General features: G+C 32.6%; 1 protein-coding gene and 1 pseudogene across 1 annotated transcript; one reads left to right on the top strand and one right to left on the bottom strand.

The window, feature by feature from the left end:
• The first annotated feature begins 1,559 nt into the window (after positions 1 to 1,559).
• On the top strand, positions 1,560 to 9,302 carry LOC131177094 (phosphatidylinositol 4-kinase alpha 1-like; annotated as a pseudogene).
• A 2,932-nt stretch (positions 9,303 to 12,234) lies between these two features.
• LOC110658699 (polyol transporter 5) lies at positions 12,235 to 14,588 on the bottom strand. The gene is made up of 3 exons (XM_021816423.2): positions 14,200 to 14,588; positions 13,507 to 13,853; positions 12,235 to 13,414 (listed from the first exon to the last, which is right to left on the bottom strand). The coding sequence occupies exons 1-3, from the start codon at positions 14,354 to 14,356 to the stop codon at positions 12,341 to 12,343; spliced, it is 1,578 nt and encodes a 525-aa protein (XP_021672115.2). The 5' UTR covers positions 14,357 to 14,588; the 3' UTR covers positions 12,235 to 12,340.
• Between the last annotated feature and the right edge of the window lie 1,539 nt (positions 14,589 to 16,127).

The following is a 16,127-nucleotide window of genomic DNA, read 5'->3' as shown; positions in this document are numbered from 1 at the left end:
GTCAAAACAGGAGATTTAGTTCAACATTGTTGAGCCTAATAACAGAATAAAAAACTAAAATTCCATTTGTTATAAAGTATCTGAACATGATTGAAGCCCCAAGAAAAGGTATCCAAAAACTTGATCAGAAAGTAAATACCAATGACCAAAAAAAATCCAAAAATATGTACAGCATATAATTATAGCCATTTTTTCCTTTTAAATTATCAACATTAGTGAAAAGAAAAATTTTAACTTATTATTAACAATTACTAGCTATAATATAATTTTTCAATAAAACCATGTTTCCTTAACAGTGTGGCATGTTCATATGGATTCATTTAATAGGTTTTAATTAAAGTTGACTAGGATTCTAGAAAAAGAGAGATCTTCAACATTTTTAAAATGTTTGAATTAGAATTTGATATTGATATATTTTTTTTAATTTTTAGTTTAAATATAGTCTTTTTTAATATTTTATTACAGGTGAAATTCTGAATCAGCAACATAAAGGTCCTACTTAGCACCATTTGGCTGCCATATTTATAAATGGTACATGCCATGGTGCAAAAAAAATAGACTTGACTACAATTGTAAGCTAATTTTTTTGTGGCCTCTTTGGGTAATTTACAAGAAATGGCTGCAAATTGCAAAAAGCATATATATTTACTATTTTTCATTGGCCCATTAAATAATTCTGCACAAAAGTATTAGGACTTAGTTTATTTATTTACATCCCATTTTGTTTTTAAACAAAAAAGACATGGTTATTTGTAGACATGTCACTTGACAATATAGATAATGAGTATATACATATACATGCATTTCATTATATATGTTTGTGCCTATTATAAATTTAGATATGTTTCTGTGAATTCATTGTTACTTCTCGATCATAATATAATAATGGAACAAAGGGCTCCATAATGGAAAAACACAATATTCTCACTATTACCTGGAAAGACCAAGCAAGAACCATGTATCGATGACCAGTAAGATTAATTTAGAAAGCTACTATTGCACTGCCTATTTTCCAGAAATGATGGGAAGCATTAAAACAGTTTTGATTCCTACAAATGAAAGAATACCCTGATAAATTAAACTAGCTTCCTGCTATGTTAAAGAAATACTAAAGTAAAGATTCAACATTAACTAGAAAAGATTCTTTAGCATGGAAAACAGGGTTTTTGTTGAATTTAGATAATATTTCCCAATATTGTTTCTTCTCTGAGCTTCTCCCTAACCACATCACATTTGTTTTATCAGCATCATGGACCTTCTGTCCTTATCTGGCTGTTATTTGCAGAAGCATTATTCAACTCTCTCTCTCGGTTCTTTTTTCACAGATTTTTCTAGTATACCATTGACTTGATTTGACAAAAATAATTCAAATCTCCTTTTGCTATTAATTTCTATGTGGTGATTCTTATTAATGTCATTTATGTATAGGGATGGTATTTTCTAGTGTGAAAATTTGAGAAGAAGTTGATGTACATCCTTCTCTGTTGCTGACCCACTTTCCTTTAGTTATTTTATTTATTATCCATTGTGAGTTATTGGATTTACTTTCTTCATTTTGCTTTTTTTTTTTCCCTTGCAGTCACATATTCTGGAAATTCGTTGCATACCTGAAGCATTGCCTTATTTTGTCACCCCAAAGGCTGTTGACGAAAATTCAGTGCTTTTGCAACAACTGCCTCACTGGGCTGCTTGTTCAATCACACAAGCTCTTGAGTTCCTCACTCCTGCATATAAGGGTCATCCGCGCGTCATGGCATATGTTCTCAGGGTTTTGGAATCCTACCCTCCAGAGCGAGTGACCTTCTTCATGCCACAGCTAGTGCAGTCTCTGAGATACGATGAAGAGGTGGTTTATCTAACAAAATTCTTTTGTTTATGTTACTGATCATACTTTTTGCATGAAGGCTATGGTTTGTTGAGTTGAACCTGACCTTTTGGCAGGTTTATGCTAGAAGATCAGTATCTTGGTTCTTGATTGGTTGGAAAAGTCTAAATTTACCTAAATTTTGAAGGGGTTCTGTTTGGTGTTGGCAAACTTAAACCAACTTGAAACTGACTTTGCCTTTGTGATATGCTACATGAAAAGAAAGTACTTGCGCCTTTTTTATGATTTACATAGCTTGAGATGATACAAAAGCAAATTGTAGCAGAGACTTTTTTTTTTTAAAAAAAATTATCTGGATTGTTTTCCTTCTTTTTAAAATTTCTCAGGCTAGTCTAACATTAGCCGTTAAATATTGGAACAAGTCTGAAAATTCAGGTTAATGGGTGTTTGATAATTAGGCTTTTAGTTTTGTTGGTTTACCTCAGTCCAACTTCCCAGAATCGCAGATTAGAATGACATTATTGTTCGTGCTATATAGCACTGCAAAAGTATGTGTATTCTAATGCATTCTATTTGTCCTGAAATGATTTTGCAGAGGTTAGTTGAAGGGTATTTGCTCAGAGCTGCTCAAAGAAGTGACATATTCGCTCATATTCTGATATGGCATATACAGGTGTGGAAACACTCATATAGTTACATGACTATAATTGCTGTACTCTTAACATTTCCATAATGTTGTATGAAACTATGAGGAAATACATTGTTTTCCATTCTCTTCTCTTGATTTCTATAAGTTGTGGACTTGTGAATCGCAGGGTGAGACGTGTGTACCGGAAGGAGGAAAAGATGCTATCTCTGGAAAGGTATGCCCTGATGGCCATTTTATTAGAAGTATTTGTACCAAAACAAAAACAAAAAAACAAAAAACAAAAATATCAATCAAATAATTTGACAACATTTTTATAATTTTTTGGTGCTTTTTCATATTTTAAAGCTGTTTAAAGATTACTTTCAATGCAATCTAAAACATTTCTTCCAATTTATGCAATGAGATGATTGTCAGACCATTCACCTACCTCACAATTACTGAGGTATTTGTGATTGGATTAAAATACAAGAATAGATGGGCCAAATTTTGTGGACAGTTGTTTCTCATTTTCGAAACATAAAATGGGGTCAAGTTCAATTAGCCTCCAAATTTGGGTCTTGTCCAATATTAGTCCTCAATTTTCAACAAGAAGTAAAAATTTTGGATAAATTGCAAAATCCCCTTGACACCCTGGTTGTTGTTATTTCTAATTTACTCAAAAGTTATTTACTTCACAAATGGTCCTTACCATGTTAGACTCAATTAAAAAATGCAAGGGTCAATTGCTATAAAGTCTCTAGGTTTTCCCATTATTTGCTAGTCGCTCCGTCTGCTAAGTAATCCCTCCATCCAAATGTTCACGTTTTTACCATTAGTCAACTCTGTGGAGGAGAGAGACAAGTTTCTAATTCCAATTTTTCCCTTTATCTCTCATAACAACTTTTCTCCCATTTCTCTCTCCATCCTGCATCTCTCTACCTTTCTACCTTTCTTTCTCTCCATTTATGTCTCTCTATCTTTACCTCTTTCTTCCTTGATTCTCTCTCTGTCTCTGTGTCTCTCTCTCACTCTCTCCTCTGCATCTTCACCACCCCTCCAAAAAAAAAATGCAAACTCAACAAACCCAATAGAAAATGAATCAAAATTAACTACAAATCAACAAGTTCCAAAAATTCTAGGATTCAAAAACAAGATTACAAATCGACAATTTCCAAGAATCAACAATCATCATTCTTTTCATGCCTAGACTCCACTCCTTACGCAAAGATCTCTAGTGAAATTAGATATATGGCAACTGATAATGAGGTTTAACAAACCTGATTTAATCCTTGTGCAATTATTTATCATAGACAAATCAAGCTAGCGAAAATCTAAGACCCTTAAAATGCTTGAAATGAAAAATTGTAGTAAGGTTATAGTCGTTGGCAAAATCAAGCTGAACTTGAAGTGAAACTAAGTAGTAACCATTTCCAAAATCTTTGATTATAAGCCGAGACTTCCATGGCTTCCTTGAAAGATCAGTCTCAAAGTAATCCCTAGCTAAACAGCGAGGATTCATGGAATCATCCTTTGCTTGGAAAATAAATTCATGATTATTCACTATGATCAACTTAATTGAATTGTGGTTGTGGGTTTTGTTTTGGGTTTGGGGAATTTTCTTCTTGGCAAGGCGCGCTATACGGTGAGTGCTAAAAGGGGGCCTATGTTTTTAGTATGGGAAAGCAATGGCCATTAGTTGAGACAAAGGGATAGAGGGGAAAGAACAAAGGGTTGGGGTTATTGGGTTGAAGAACAAAGGCATGGAGGGGTGAAGGGGAGAGGGCAGGGGGCTAAGGGAGGGGGATATGGCTAGGGAGAGGACAACAAATTTGAATAAGGGTTTTAAGAAAATGGGTTAAGCCTAACTCACCCCTAAAAACTTGATGAAAGGGGGAGGAGTGCTTATACGGGGTAAATTACACCTAATCCCAAACCAATATATGATATTAACATATCTCTCTCATGCCCAGGACTAAACAATTAGAGTATGAAACACTTACAGAAGGTTCAATATTAGTTAGCGAGGCTCTGATCCCATGCTAAATTTAGAGGGAATGTTGAACAATTTACACTTTAATTTGTTCTTAATATGGACTTATATAAGTGGTTGAGTTGCTTTACATATCAAAATGACTAGTAATTTCAATGTGGCAACCTAATCATTTATATTTTGCTCTTTTGTTTTCTATATTTTCAATGTGGGACATCTAGCCTAATTCATTTTCTAACAACTCTCTCTTCAAGTGTAACCACATGGTTATTACTAGATAATTAGTAAATATTAACCCAATACGAGCTTAATTTTTCAGTCTTATTGGCGGTTGAAATCCACGATCCAAACTATGCTCTATACCATCTTAAGAAAATAGCCTGGACTTAGCTCACCCTGAAAGCTAGCTCAAAGGGAGTGCCCAAGCCCTCTCCAAACCGATGTGGGATATTAGCAAGAATAATTTGGTTTTTCATAATGGACTAGTGGTAAAAATCCTTAAAATTGGACAGAAGGACTACTTAGATGGCGGAATAGAATGTTAGGGACTAATGTAACTATCAAAATTCAGGGGCCAACTAGCAAATAATGGGAAAACCTAGGGACCCAGAGTAATTCACTCAAAATTAAATATTCTTTATGCATTAAAAAATTATTTGGAAAAACTCATAATAATAATAATAATAATAATAATAATAATAAAGTTTTGAGTTTTTTTTTTAAACTAAATTTCAATAAAGACAACTTTCTGATTCTCCCTCCCCATGTCCCTTTAAACCTTACTTTTTGCTTATAAACTTCCGAATCATACCTTGCTTCTTACTTTCTTGCTTTGCCTTTTACTGTCTTTGCTCCTTCATTTCCTGGGTTTATAGCTCCAGCTTTTTTAAATGCCTGGGAATCAGAGTGATCCAAACTTGGTTGTTATTCAGTGGCAGCCTGGTAGGTGAGAGTTTAGCCTCTTTCAGTTCATGCCCAATAGCATTGATCAGTTTGAACGTGAGTGATTTTATAATTTTAATTAAATATGTGGTATGGCATGAGGAGAGATCTTCAAATCAATCTCTACCAAGCCTAACAGCTGAATTAGTTGCCCTTCTTCCTTCAAATCTTCAAAGAATGGAAGAGCGGATTCAATTCCGAGTTGAGTTCGTTTTTAAGTTTGATTTTAAATCTTTTATTATCAATCTTCCATATACTTGCTCTTAATTGATGTATAGAATTAGCAGCATCCACTTGTGCTTAGTCATGTTTTATGCTGCCATTGAGCTGGGAGGATGAGAATGTAAAAAGAATGACCATAACCTGCTCTGTACATTAACAACACTGTTCCATATCGCATTTATCTGTTTCTTCTGGATATTGATATTTGATTTGTTAGACTTAGCAGGTGCGTGTATGTGTGTGTGCATGCAAATGCTTGCATATGCATGTATTTAAGTATCTGAAAAATATATTTGATAGTCCTTACACATTGCATAACATTCAATGCCTAATAACTGCATATACTTGCTGTTATTTCAGAATAGTTCATTTCAAGCGCTATTGCCAATTGTTCGGCAACATATAATTGATGGTTTCAATTCCAAGGCCCGTGACATGTTTGAAAGGGAATTTTCATTCTTTGACAAAGTCACATCCGTTTCTGGTGTTCTCTTTCCGCTTCCTAAAGAAGAACGTCGAGCTGGGATTCGGAAGTATACTTCTAACATGTTAATGCTTAAGTTCTTGTTTTATTTGTTTTGTCTTGCTGTTGAAGTTGGTATGAACTTGCCACAACAGGGAGTTGGAGAAAATTGAAATGGAGGGAGAGGACCTTTATTTACCGACTGCTCCTAGTAAGCTTGTCAGGGGAATACAGGTGGACAGTGGAATACCATTACAGTCGGCAGCAAAAGTTCCGATAATGGTGACGTTAATGTGGTTGACCGGGATGGTGACCGCAATGATATAAAGTTTCAAGCTTGCATTTTCAAGGTAAGCTTGTGAACTCCTACAATGAAAATGCCGTGTATAATGTAATTTTAACATTTATATTTTGTTAATTTATACAATTAAGAAACTAAATGTACCTGTGTTTTAGACCTTTCAAACTGATAGTCTGAAATTTAATGATATTTTATATATGATTTTTTTTCCCATATACCAAATTTATTCTGTGGATTGTATTTGATATTTACTAATGTTTGATACTTGACTAGCCTTTTTTCATGTGTGTAGCAAATGATAAATTAGTGATATTTGATAAAGCATGATTGATGACACAATTTTTCCTGTGATTTATCGTTGAAATAAATATTTGTTATATAAGTGTTTTCTTTTACTTATTGAAGGAGTTTGATTAATTACAATTTATAGCTTAATTAATTACAATTAGTGATTCTTTTTCCACCAAGGGTATCAATTATTAGATGATCTTCCTCTATATTTTGTATTCTCTAAAAATAATGTATATTGTGCGTTTATAAAATAAAAAAATTCTGAATTTAAAATTTTTACTTTCAGATTGAAGCTATATTCTAATAATTTATGTTTTCCTTCATAAGGTTGGAGATGATTGTCGACAAGATGTTCTTGCCCTTCAAGTGATAGCTCTACTTAGAGACATATTTGAAGCAGTTGGACTTAATCTTTATTTGTTTCCATATGGAGTTCTTCCAACTGGCCCAGAGAGAGGTATTATTGAGGTGAGCTTTTATCTTCAGCCATTCATTTAATTGGAATGTGCTTTATCTGGAGCATTGTTACCTCAAGCATCCATATGCTGTGGATTTCAAACAACAATTTGATATACTCACTAGAGTGTGCTGTGTGTATGACTTGGGAAGTTTTTCTTTCTTGAGCCATGGCAAAATGTAGCATGGTCATGTAAAATGTAACTGCTATTTTAGGATGAATCTTATGATTCAAGTTTTATATATACATAATCATGAATTGATTCATAAAATGCGTGATTATAAATTATAATGGATTTTCAACTTGAAAATAATTAGTAACTGGAATACCTTGGGGAAAAAATTGCTTGTGATTTACACTAAAATGGTTCAGGTATTTGTCGTTTATCAGGTTGCTTTGACTTCCTTTTTTAAAATGTTCTATGTTTTATGTAGAATGTGGTGAATTGGAATTTACAAATGGCAGTGAAGTTTATGGTAACTCTTGTATAAAATTTGTGCACATTGTGCCCCTATGTTCCCTTGGGCTGCATTGTTTTACGTTTCTGGATTACAATTCTTCTTGTGATCTACAATCTGCCTCTAGGCTTTGCAACTGAGTTCTTTATTCATTACAGTTTGAGGGGAGTTCGGGGTGAACTATAAGAGTTGCTCATGATTCTTTATTTGAGTATTTTTTGGTTGAACTTTTCCTGGAATTAATTAAATTTGTTGTCTAATTTACAACCAACTTCATATATGCCTATTACTCTGTCCAATGGTTCAGGCTTTCTGCCAATGAAAGAAAGTATGGATCAAGCTAACTCCATAAATTATCTCCTTTGTGAATATGGATCATCTGTATTATTGTATATGCATCTTCTTTTTTACTTGGTAGATATTTTTAACATTACAGGTTGTGCCTAATTCCCGGAGCAGAAGTCAAATGGGTGAAACAACAGATGGTGGTTTGTATGAGATTTTTCAACAAGATTTTGGGCCTGTAGGCTCTCATAGTTTTGAAGCAGCACGTGAGAACTTCATCATTAGCAGTGCTGGTTATGCAGTTGCCAGTCTTTTGCTTCAACCAAAGGATAGACACAATGGGAATCTTCTTTTGACAAGTATGAGATCTTTTGTCCTTCCAATTTCTCCTTGATTTTACAATATTCTGATTTCTGAGTTGTAATGGCTGGGGAATCAATTTAATGCATTCACATCTATATACATGTAATAATTTTAGTTGAAAAAGAAAGACAACATACCAAACACAAATCTCTATGGTCAAATTGCTCACTTTCTTGTTTTAGCTCTAGCCTATTTCAACTAATTCTCCTTTGTGGGATTTTGAGGAAGAACCAAAATGGAAAATAGAAGAAAAGAAAAGAAAAGAAAAAGATGGCGAGATATATTTAACGTTAATATACATGTCTATGCAGTTTGGGGAGGCTAGTTCATATTGATTTCGGTTTCATCTTCGAAATATCACCTGGTGGAAACATGCGCTTTGAGAGTGCACACTTCAAGCTGAGCCATGAGATGACTCAATTACTAGATCCATCTGGTGTTATGAAGAGTGAAACCTGGTTCCAATTTGTAAGGTATTATGCATACATTTTCTCGGTTTTCTCCCTCCCAATGTGTATATGGAAAATTTTTCAAGTAACCAAGTTCTTGATTCTCTCTTTCTCTCTCATCCACAGTTTGTGTGTCAAGGGATACCTTGCAGCCCGTCGTTACATGGACGGGATAATCAACACTGTGCTGTTGATGTTAGACAGCGGACTACCTTGCTTCAGTAGGGGTGACCCAATTGGAAATCTTCGCAAGAGATTTCATCCTGAGATGAGTGAACGTGAAGCGGCCAATTTCATGATTCGTGTGTGCACAGATGCCTACAACAAGTGGACGACTGCTGGCTATGACTTGATACAATATCTGCAGCAAGGCATTGAGAAGTAAATGGAAATCATATGCGATTGGGACATAAATGTACATGATTGCCTGTAATTTTGTAATTGTATTATTCAATCTTTACGGCTGTAATTCTTTTCAAGGGATTTCCACTATAGAAAGCTGAGTTAAAGGGTTGTAGAAACGGCGCTTCTTTGTAACCTAGTGGTGGGATTCCTGTTGAGGTTTGTAAAAGTACAGATTGTTTTATTCTTGTTACTAATGAAATTCGCAGTTCCTTAGAAGAGCAAAGGCACAAGTTGGCAAGTTGCAGTGAATAGCAATTATCAATTTGAATAACATAAAGAGTAGGCCGACTGCTGGAGGGATGGCAAGTTTTAACTTTAGCCTTCAAATGTTCACCTATAATGCAATAAAAGTGTGAGCCAGGACGGACATCGTGAATCGTACGACATTATTCTATGATTGTACAATGTTTAACATGCGCTTATTCTATAAAAATTCCTTTGCCCAATCCTGTGGGTTTTTTATTTTTTATTTTTTATTTCTTCATGTTACTACTAATACATCCAATGCTTTCAAAAACATTCATTATATTTTGTGCATTACACTTAGCATTGGGTCCCCGGAGACATGAGTATGACCCCTGGACACATTTTTCGTTGTTCATGTGCCATTTCTCCTGAATTCAAGACAAGAATTACGTGCTTGCTTGCTGCCCATCAACTTCATGGCAATTGGATGGATTTTCACAGGTGTTTGATCGGATGAGTTTCGATAGTTTCTAAATAGATTTAGGTCGGTATGAACTTAAAAACTTTTATCTAATTCTATCTGTCACTAATTCGAGATGGATATCACGTAGCTTTACCTAAATTTATACCTAAACTAATTTTTTTTTTAATAGGAATGCATGTATAATGCATGTGGTTTAAATATTAATATATATAAATATTTCAAATACAAATGTATATGTATTTGAGTAGTTAGTTGAATATAAATATTGGATAATGGGCATATGTTGATGTAGGTCGAGTAGAGCTCCCGCCTATATATGAGTATTTCATGTGGATTTGAGCTCCCTCTGGGTATGTAGTATATATGGGTGGGGTTGAGTGGATATTTTTATATGTGATATATTTGTGCATTTGGTATTGTAATAATTGGATATGATTATTGTTTTGGGTTTCTGATGTGACAGTGCTCCTCATTCTCTCGCTGTTCACCGAAATTCATCTCTATTAAAAAAATAATAATAATTAAATTTTGATGAATTGTCATTCTTTGATTATATTTAAAATTTTTAATTTTATATTAAATATTTAAATTTATCATAATAAATAAAATAAAATTTTAAAAGTTAACAATAAATTATAATATAATACTTAAAATTTTATTTAATTAATATATAAAAAATTTTAATATAATAAAAAGAATATATATTTATTTTCATTTTTAAATAAAATTTTATATTAAAAAATATTTTAATTAATTAAAATTAACGTAATTATTTTTTTATCAAGTCAAACCAATTTATATATCTAAATATAATTGTAAAAATAAATTTATACCTTTTTATAAAGTGATTTTGAAAAAAAAATATATAATTGAAAAGAGTGTATGAATTCCAGCATTCATTAAAAAAAAATATGCACTTTATATGTAGTTTACTCTAATTAATGGGTGTATTTTATTTAATAAATGTTATGATTCATGATAAATCAGGTTTAAAATAAATTTTTTAGTTGATGTTTAAAAATTTTTGACATCCATTAATGAGTTCAAATTTTAAATAAAAAGAAATGGAAAAAAAAAATTCATTAAAACAATATGTATAGTTCTACAATTCTATTATTTTCTTTATAAAGAAAAGGAAGGGAAAAAAAAATACAATTCTATGAAAATTTGTGAAGAACAGGTATATTTTATTTTTCCATTTTAACAAGGTTTTCGATGTGAAAAAGTCATAAAAATTATATAAAATTTATATATTTTAATATTATGTATCATATATTTTGATCCATATGATAAGGTGTACATACGAATTTTTTTTTCCAGTTATTAATCACTGATTTCTTGAAAAACTTATTAATAAGTTTGAATTCTAATTAAGTGGAAAAAAAACTTAATGTAATAATATGCATGATTTTACCATTCTAATCTTGAAAAAGAAAGAAAAAAAATTAGTGAAAAAAATTTATATTTAAACTCAATTTATCATAAATTATGACATCTATTAAATAAAACACATACGTTAATTAGAGTAAATTTTATATAAAAAACATGTTTTATTTAATAGATAATTCAATTCATGTGAGTTACATTATTTTCAAAATTAGTTTGTAAAAAAGAATAAATTTATTTTTACATTTTATATTTAAATACATAAATTTATTTGACTTAATTCAAAAGATCATTATATTAATTTTAATATTTTTTAGTATATAATTTCATTTAAAAATAAATATAAAATATATATTTTTTTAAAATATAAAATTTAATCAATGACTAAAAATGTTAAATATATAACTATGTTAAATTATAATTATATCTAAAACATTTATTTGTTATTAAATAAAACTATAGATATTCTATTACATTTTATCATTAACTTTTTAAATTTAATTTTATCTTTTTAAATATAATTATGACACATTTTAAAAATTTAAATATTTTATATAGAATTAAAAGTTTTGAATATAATCCAAATTTGACTTAAACACAATTCACCTTAAAATTTTGATACCATACTTATTCGATCCATTTATTTGGCTAGGTTTTTGTCAATACAGAGGTCATGATGGCTGTTATAATTTAACAAAGGCGCTAAGGGTAGCATCAAACATGGTAAAAATAACAAAGATAATTTTATTTAAAAATAGATGCCAAAATTTGATCACATTTTATTATAAAATTCATTGAAAAAAAAAAAAAGGAATGAGAAAGAAATGGCATGGGGTTTCTGGTTTTCACTTTCACATCATTAAACAATATCAATGGATGCTACCCTAGTAATGAAAAATTGCAAAGAAAAAAATAAAAATAATTTAAGCCTTGTTTGGTTGAGTAAGTAAATTAAAGAAATTAAACTTTTTCAAAAATATAAAGAATATTTTTATTTAATTTGAATATTAAATCAACTTTTCAGAAAAAGTCGAATGGCTGAGATTTTAAGAAATTAAATTTGTATATCAAATTCATTTATATTATATTTTTCACAAAATAACTCTCAAACAAGTATACTTCCTTAAAAATATATTTCACAAAAAAGTAGAATATTTTTACCCAAACAAGCCACAAGTTCTAAGCACCACACGTTACAAGGTTCATCACAACTGAGTTTGACCGTTACTTTCACCATCTTTATTACCTTCCTCGTGCTTCTTCAAAGCAGACCTCCACTTGATGAAATGACCAAAAAGGACCTCCATATCCTCTAATGTCCTCCCCTGAGTCTCTGGCAAACATGTAAAAAAGAAGCTCCAAGCCACTGCTGCAATTGCAGCGAACAAGAAGAAGGCCCCGCCTATTGTTATGCCTTTGTACAACGAAATAAATGTCGTTGATATTACCCCACTTGTTACCCTGTTGACCGCCGCTCCCATACTCGCTCCTTGCGCGCGTAGCCTTAACGGGATGATCTCAGTGGTGTATACCCACGCTATGGGTCCCAAACCTATTGAGAAGAACGCCACGTTCGCTAATACCATCGCGATGCACAGTGCAATAGCCCACGTTAGCTTCTCGTGCGAATGATCTATTATGGTCAACGCAAATCCAAGGGTTGCTAATGAAAATATCATCCCTCCTACGCTACTTAGAAGCAATGGTCTCCGTCCGATCCTGTCAAGCAAAAATGTCGCTACTAAGATGAAGACGGTCTTCACGAATCCAACGGCTACTGTAGCGAGTAACTTATCGTTGTCTGATGTGATCCCAGCCTTTTCGAAGATTCTGGGGCTGTATAACACGACAGCGTCTATACCAGACGCTTGATGGAAGAAATGCATGCCGATTACGCATGCTAAGATATGACGAACTGACGGTGTAGGATGAAGGAATAATTCTCGCCATACACCTTCTCCGTGGGATTTTTTTTCCACTTGAACGACGTCGTCATTGCAGTCTTGAGGAATTCCTGCTGCTGCTTTTATATCGGCTAGCCTTGCTTGAGCTTCTTCTTTAGAATCAGAGGTCCTGTCCAGAACTCGCTTGGCGTCACCGAGTCTACCCTGGAGGACGAGCCAACGCGGTGACTCGGGCATGACTAGAACTATCACAGCAAGGACAACAGAAGGGATTGCACCAATTCCAAGCATGAATCTCCACCCCAAGTGAGTTGGGAGCTTTGAGAATGCAAAATTGGAGACGTAGCCAATCAAAATCCCAGAATTGATAAAAACCTGTAATTGCAAAACAAAAAGAAAAAAATCATGCAAATTGTTTTTCATGAAATGTTTTCCAAGATTTGGGAAGCACTAGTTTATATACATACTTCTGGAAATGAGGTGAGGAACCCACGAGACGATGCCGGAGAGACCTCGGCTGTGTACACCGGAGCAATCACGACGGCATAGCCCACCCCAATTCCTGCTATGAACCGGCCAACCATAAGGAAGGCATAGTTGGTGGCGAATCCCATTAGGAGAGCTCCGACGAAGAAAATACCTCCAGCCACTACGATGGTGTACCGGCGGCCAATCCAGTCGGAGGTCCGGCCAGCTGCAGCTGATCCCACGAGTGAATATATGTTAAGCGTGCCCACCAGGATTTCCACTTGAGTATCTGAAATTTTCAGATCATCCTTGATGTAGATAGCCGCTCCACTCATTACACCAATATCTACCGACCGAGAAAACATGTCAATTATAGTTGCGCATATAAACTCCCATTTTGTATGAAAACTTAACCAAAGTATACAGTGAATATAAATATAAATATTTAATTTAATAATGATTACACTTATTTTTATATAATTAATTATAATAATTAAAAAATCACAAAATATATATTTTCTCGAGAAACCATGTCCCTGTTCATGTTTTATTTTCAGTGGAAACATATGGAAACCATCTGAAATCCATTTCTTATAGTGTAAGAAATTAACATATAAACAGCGAAGAGAGTACTGTGCTATAATGATAAAGAGTGGTTTAAGGAAAAGAAAAGAAAAGAAAAGAAAACTCACCATAACCAAGTAAGATAGAAGTCATGGAAGCCAAGGCTGCACAAGCAAGAGCAAACTTGTTTCTCTTGGGCTTCTTAGGAGGATCAAAATCTGCAAGTGTTTTCTCTGCAGGTTGGCTGCTGGGATTGACATCCCTCTCTGCATTTAGATCTGCCATCTTTCTGCACCTCAAGAGCAATAGAGCAAGTGAGAGAGAGAGGGAGAGAGATTTAAAAGTGGTGTTTAGGGTTGTATAAGGTTGTTTTGGATAAACTCAAGCAGCCATGAAGAGCAGAAGTTTGGGGATGCTAGCTCCATGGGAAACTGGATTTGCTTATATAGACAAACGGCTTGGACCATGATCTTGTAATAACTATTTAGCTTTAAAAAAAAGTAATAAATAAATCATAATAATATCAACATTCTCAAAGCTCATTTGTTTAATTTGAATGGATAGTTTTTTTTTTTTTTATTACAACATTTACCGAATAAAAAAAATATCGAATTAAATTAAAATAAAAAATTATTATTGTATAAATTAAATCTTATCAAATTGAATTTATTATATTAAAATAACATATATATTAATTTGTTTTATTGAAAAATTGAAATTATACTGTGATATTTGAGAAAGAGGTGTGAATTATTAATTTTTCAATATTAAAAAAATAAAATTATATTTTAATTAATATATATATTTATAATCAACATAAATTCAAATGTCTATAATATAAATTATAAATTTATAATTGATTAAAGATTATATTACACGCAAGGGGTAATAATTTTCTAAAGCATATAAAAAAAGTTTTATTATATATAACTTAATATATTATAAATTATAATTTTATGCTTTAAGCTTAATAGCTAAGCTAAATAATATAAACGCGTGAGTTTTGACTATTGTGGCAGGCCCAAGAGGGGCATTATGATGTTGTTGTATTGTGGGCTTACGGCCCTAAGAGGGGCATTATGATGTTGTTGTATTGTGAGCTTACGGCCTTTGAATTAAGAAGTGTTATTTAAGCTGTTTTGCAAATCGGGTAAGTCCTAGGTGCATGAAAAATTTTATCAGATTTCTGGCATAAATTTATGGTGTCTTTAACTCTTTAAGTCCTTATTTTATTTTAATATTGATAAATTCATGAATATAATTATTTAGGTGATCTGAATCAACCCTCCTCCTCCTCCCAGCTGCCTCAGTGATATTTGATTAATCTATGAATAGATATTGATTTTATTTATAATTTTAATATTAATAATTTATATTTAAGACATGCTCATGCATTCACATATTTGTATGTATATATTTAGTTAAATGCTAAGCACGCTCTTTTATTGCATACTTTGTTGAACTTGTATGTGGATGTCGCCTTAAAGTAATTTGGAGTTGTGTACGTGTCTTGGTGTATGTATAATATGGATGTGGACTTGGATAGGATGGGTAGTTGTAGCTAGAGCTTGACTCGCTGGGACCCGATCCTTATACATAGATACCGAGGTGAGTATGACTTTGAGTTGATCTCGCTGGCTCTCGCATTTGGATTATTAAGAGAAAGTCCAGCTTAATTTAATCTCATTGACAGGCATTGGATTAAAAGAGCTGGATAAGGAATCAGCTCCCATATTTACATACAGTGATGTGACACACGGGTGTGTGAGTGATCTAAATTATCTTTTGTGCGAGTATTGTTTGAATCTGATTGAATATGTTTGTATATATTGCATTTCATACTTAGGGATGCATTAGTCTTAGTTATAGAAATTGTATTTAAAATCAATAACTTACTCTATGAGTCGAACGCTCACTCTTATTCAACTATTTTCCCCAAATGACAGAAAGATTTTTTGAGATTAACCTACTTTCTTTCTCACAGATTTACCAGCAAAAATTTTATTATGATTTTATTTCCTTACTTTCTAATATAGAACTTCACATGTGCTAGTAG

The sequence above is a fragment of the Hevea brasiliensis genome, unplaced genomic scaffold (assembly GCF_030052815.1).
Source record: "Hevea brasiliensis isolate MT/VB/25A 57/8 unplaced genomic scaffold, ASM3005281v1 Scaf327, whole genome shotgun sequence".
NCBI lineage: Eukaryota > Viridiplantae > Streptophyta > Magnoliopsida > Malpighiales > Euphorbiaceae > Hevea > Hevea brasiliensis.
This window is presented reverse-complemented; position numbering and strand designations above follow the sequence as displayed.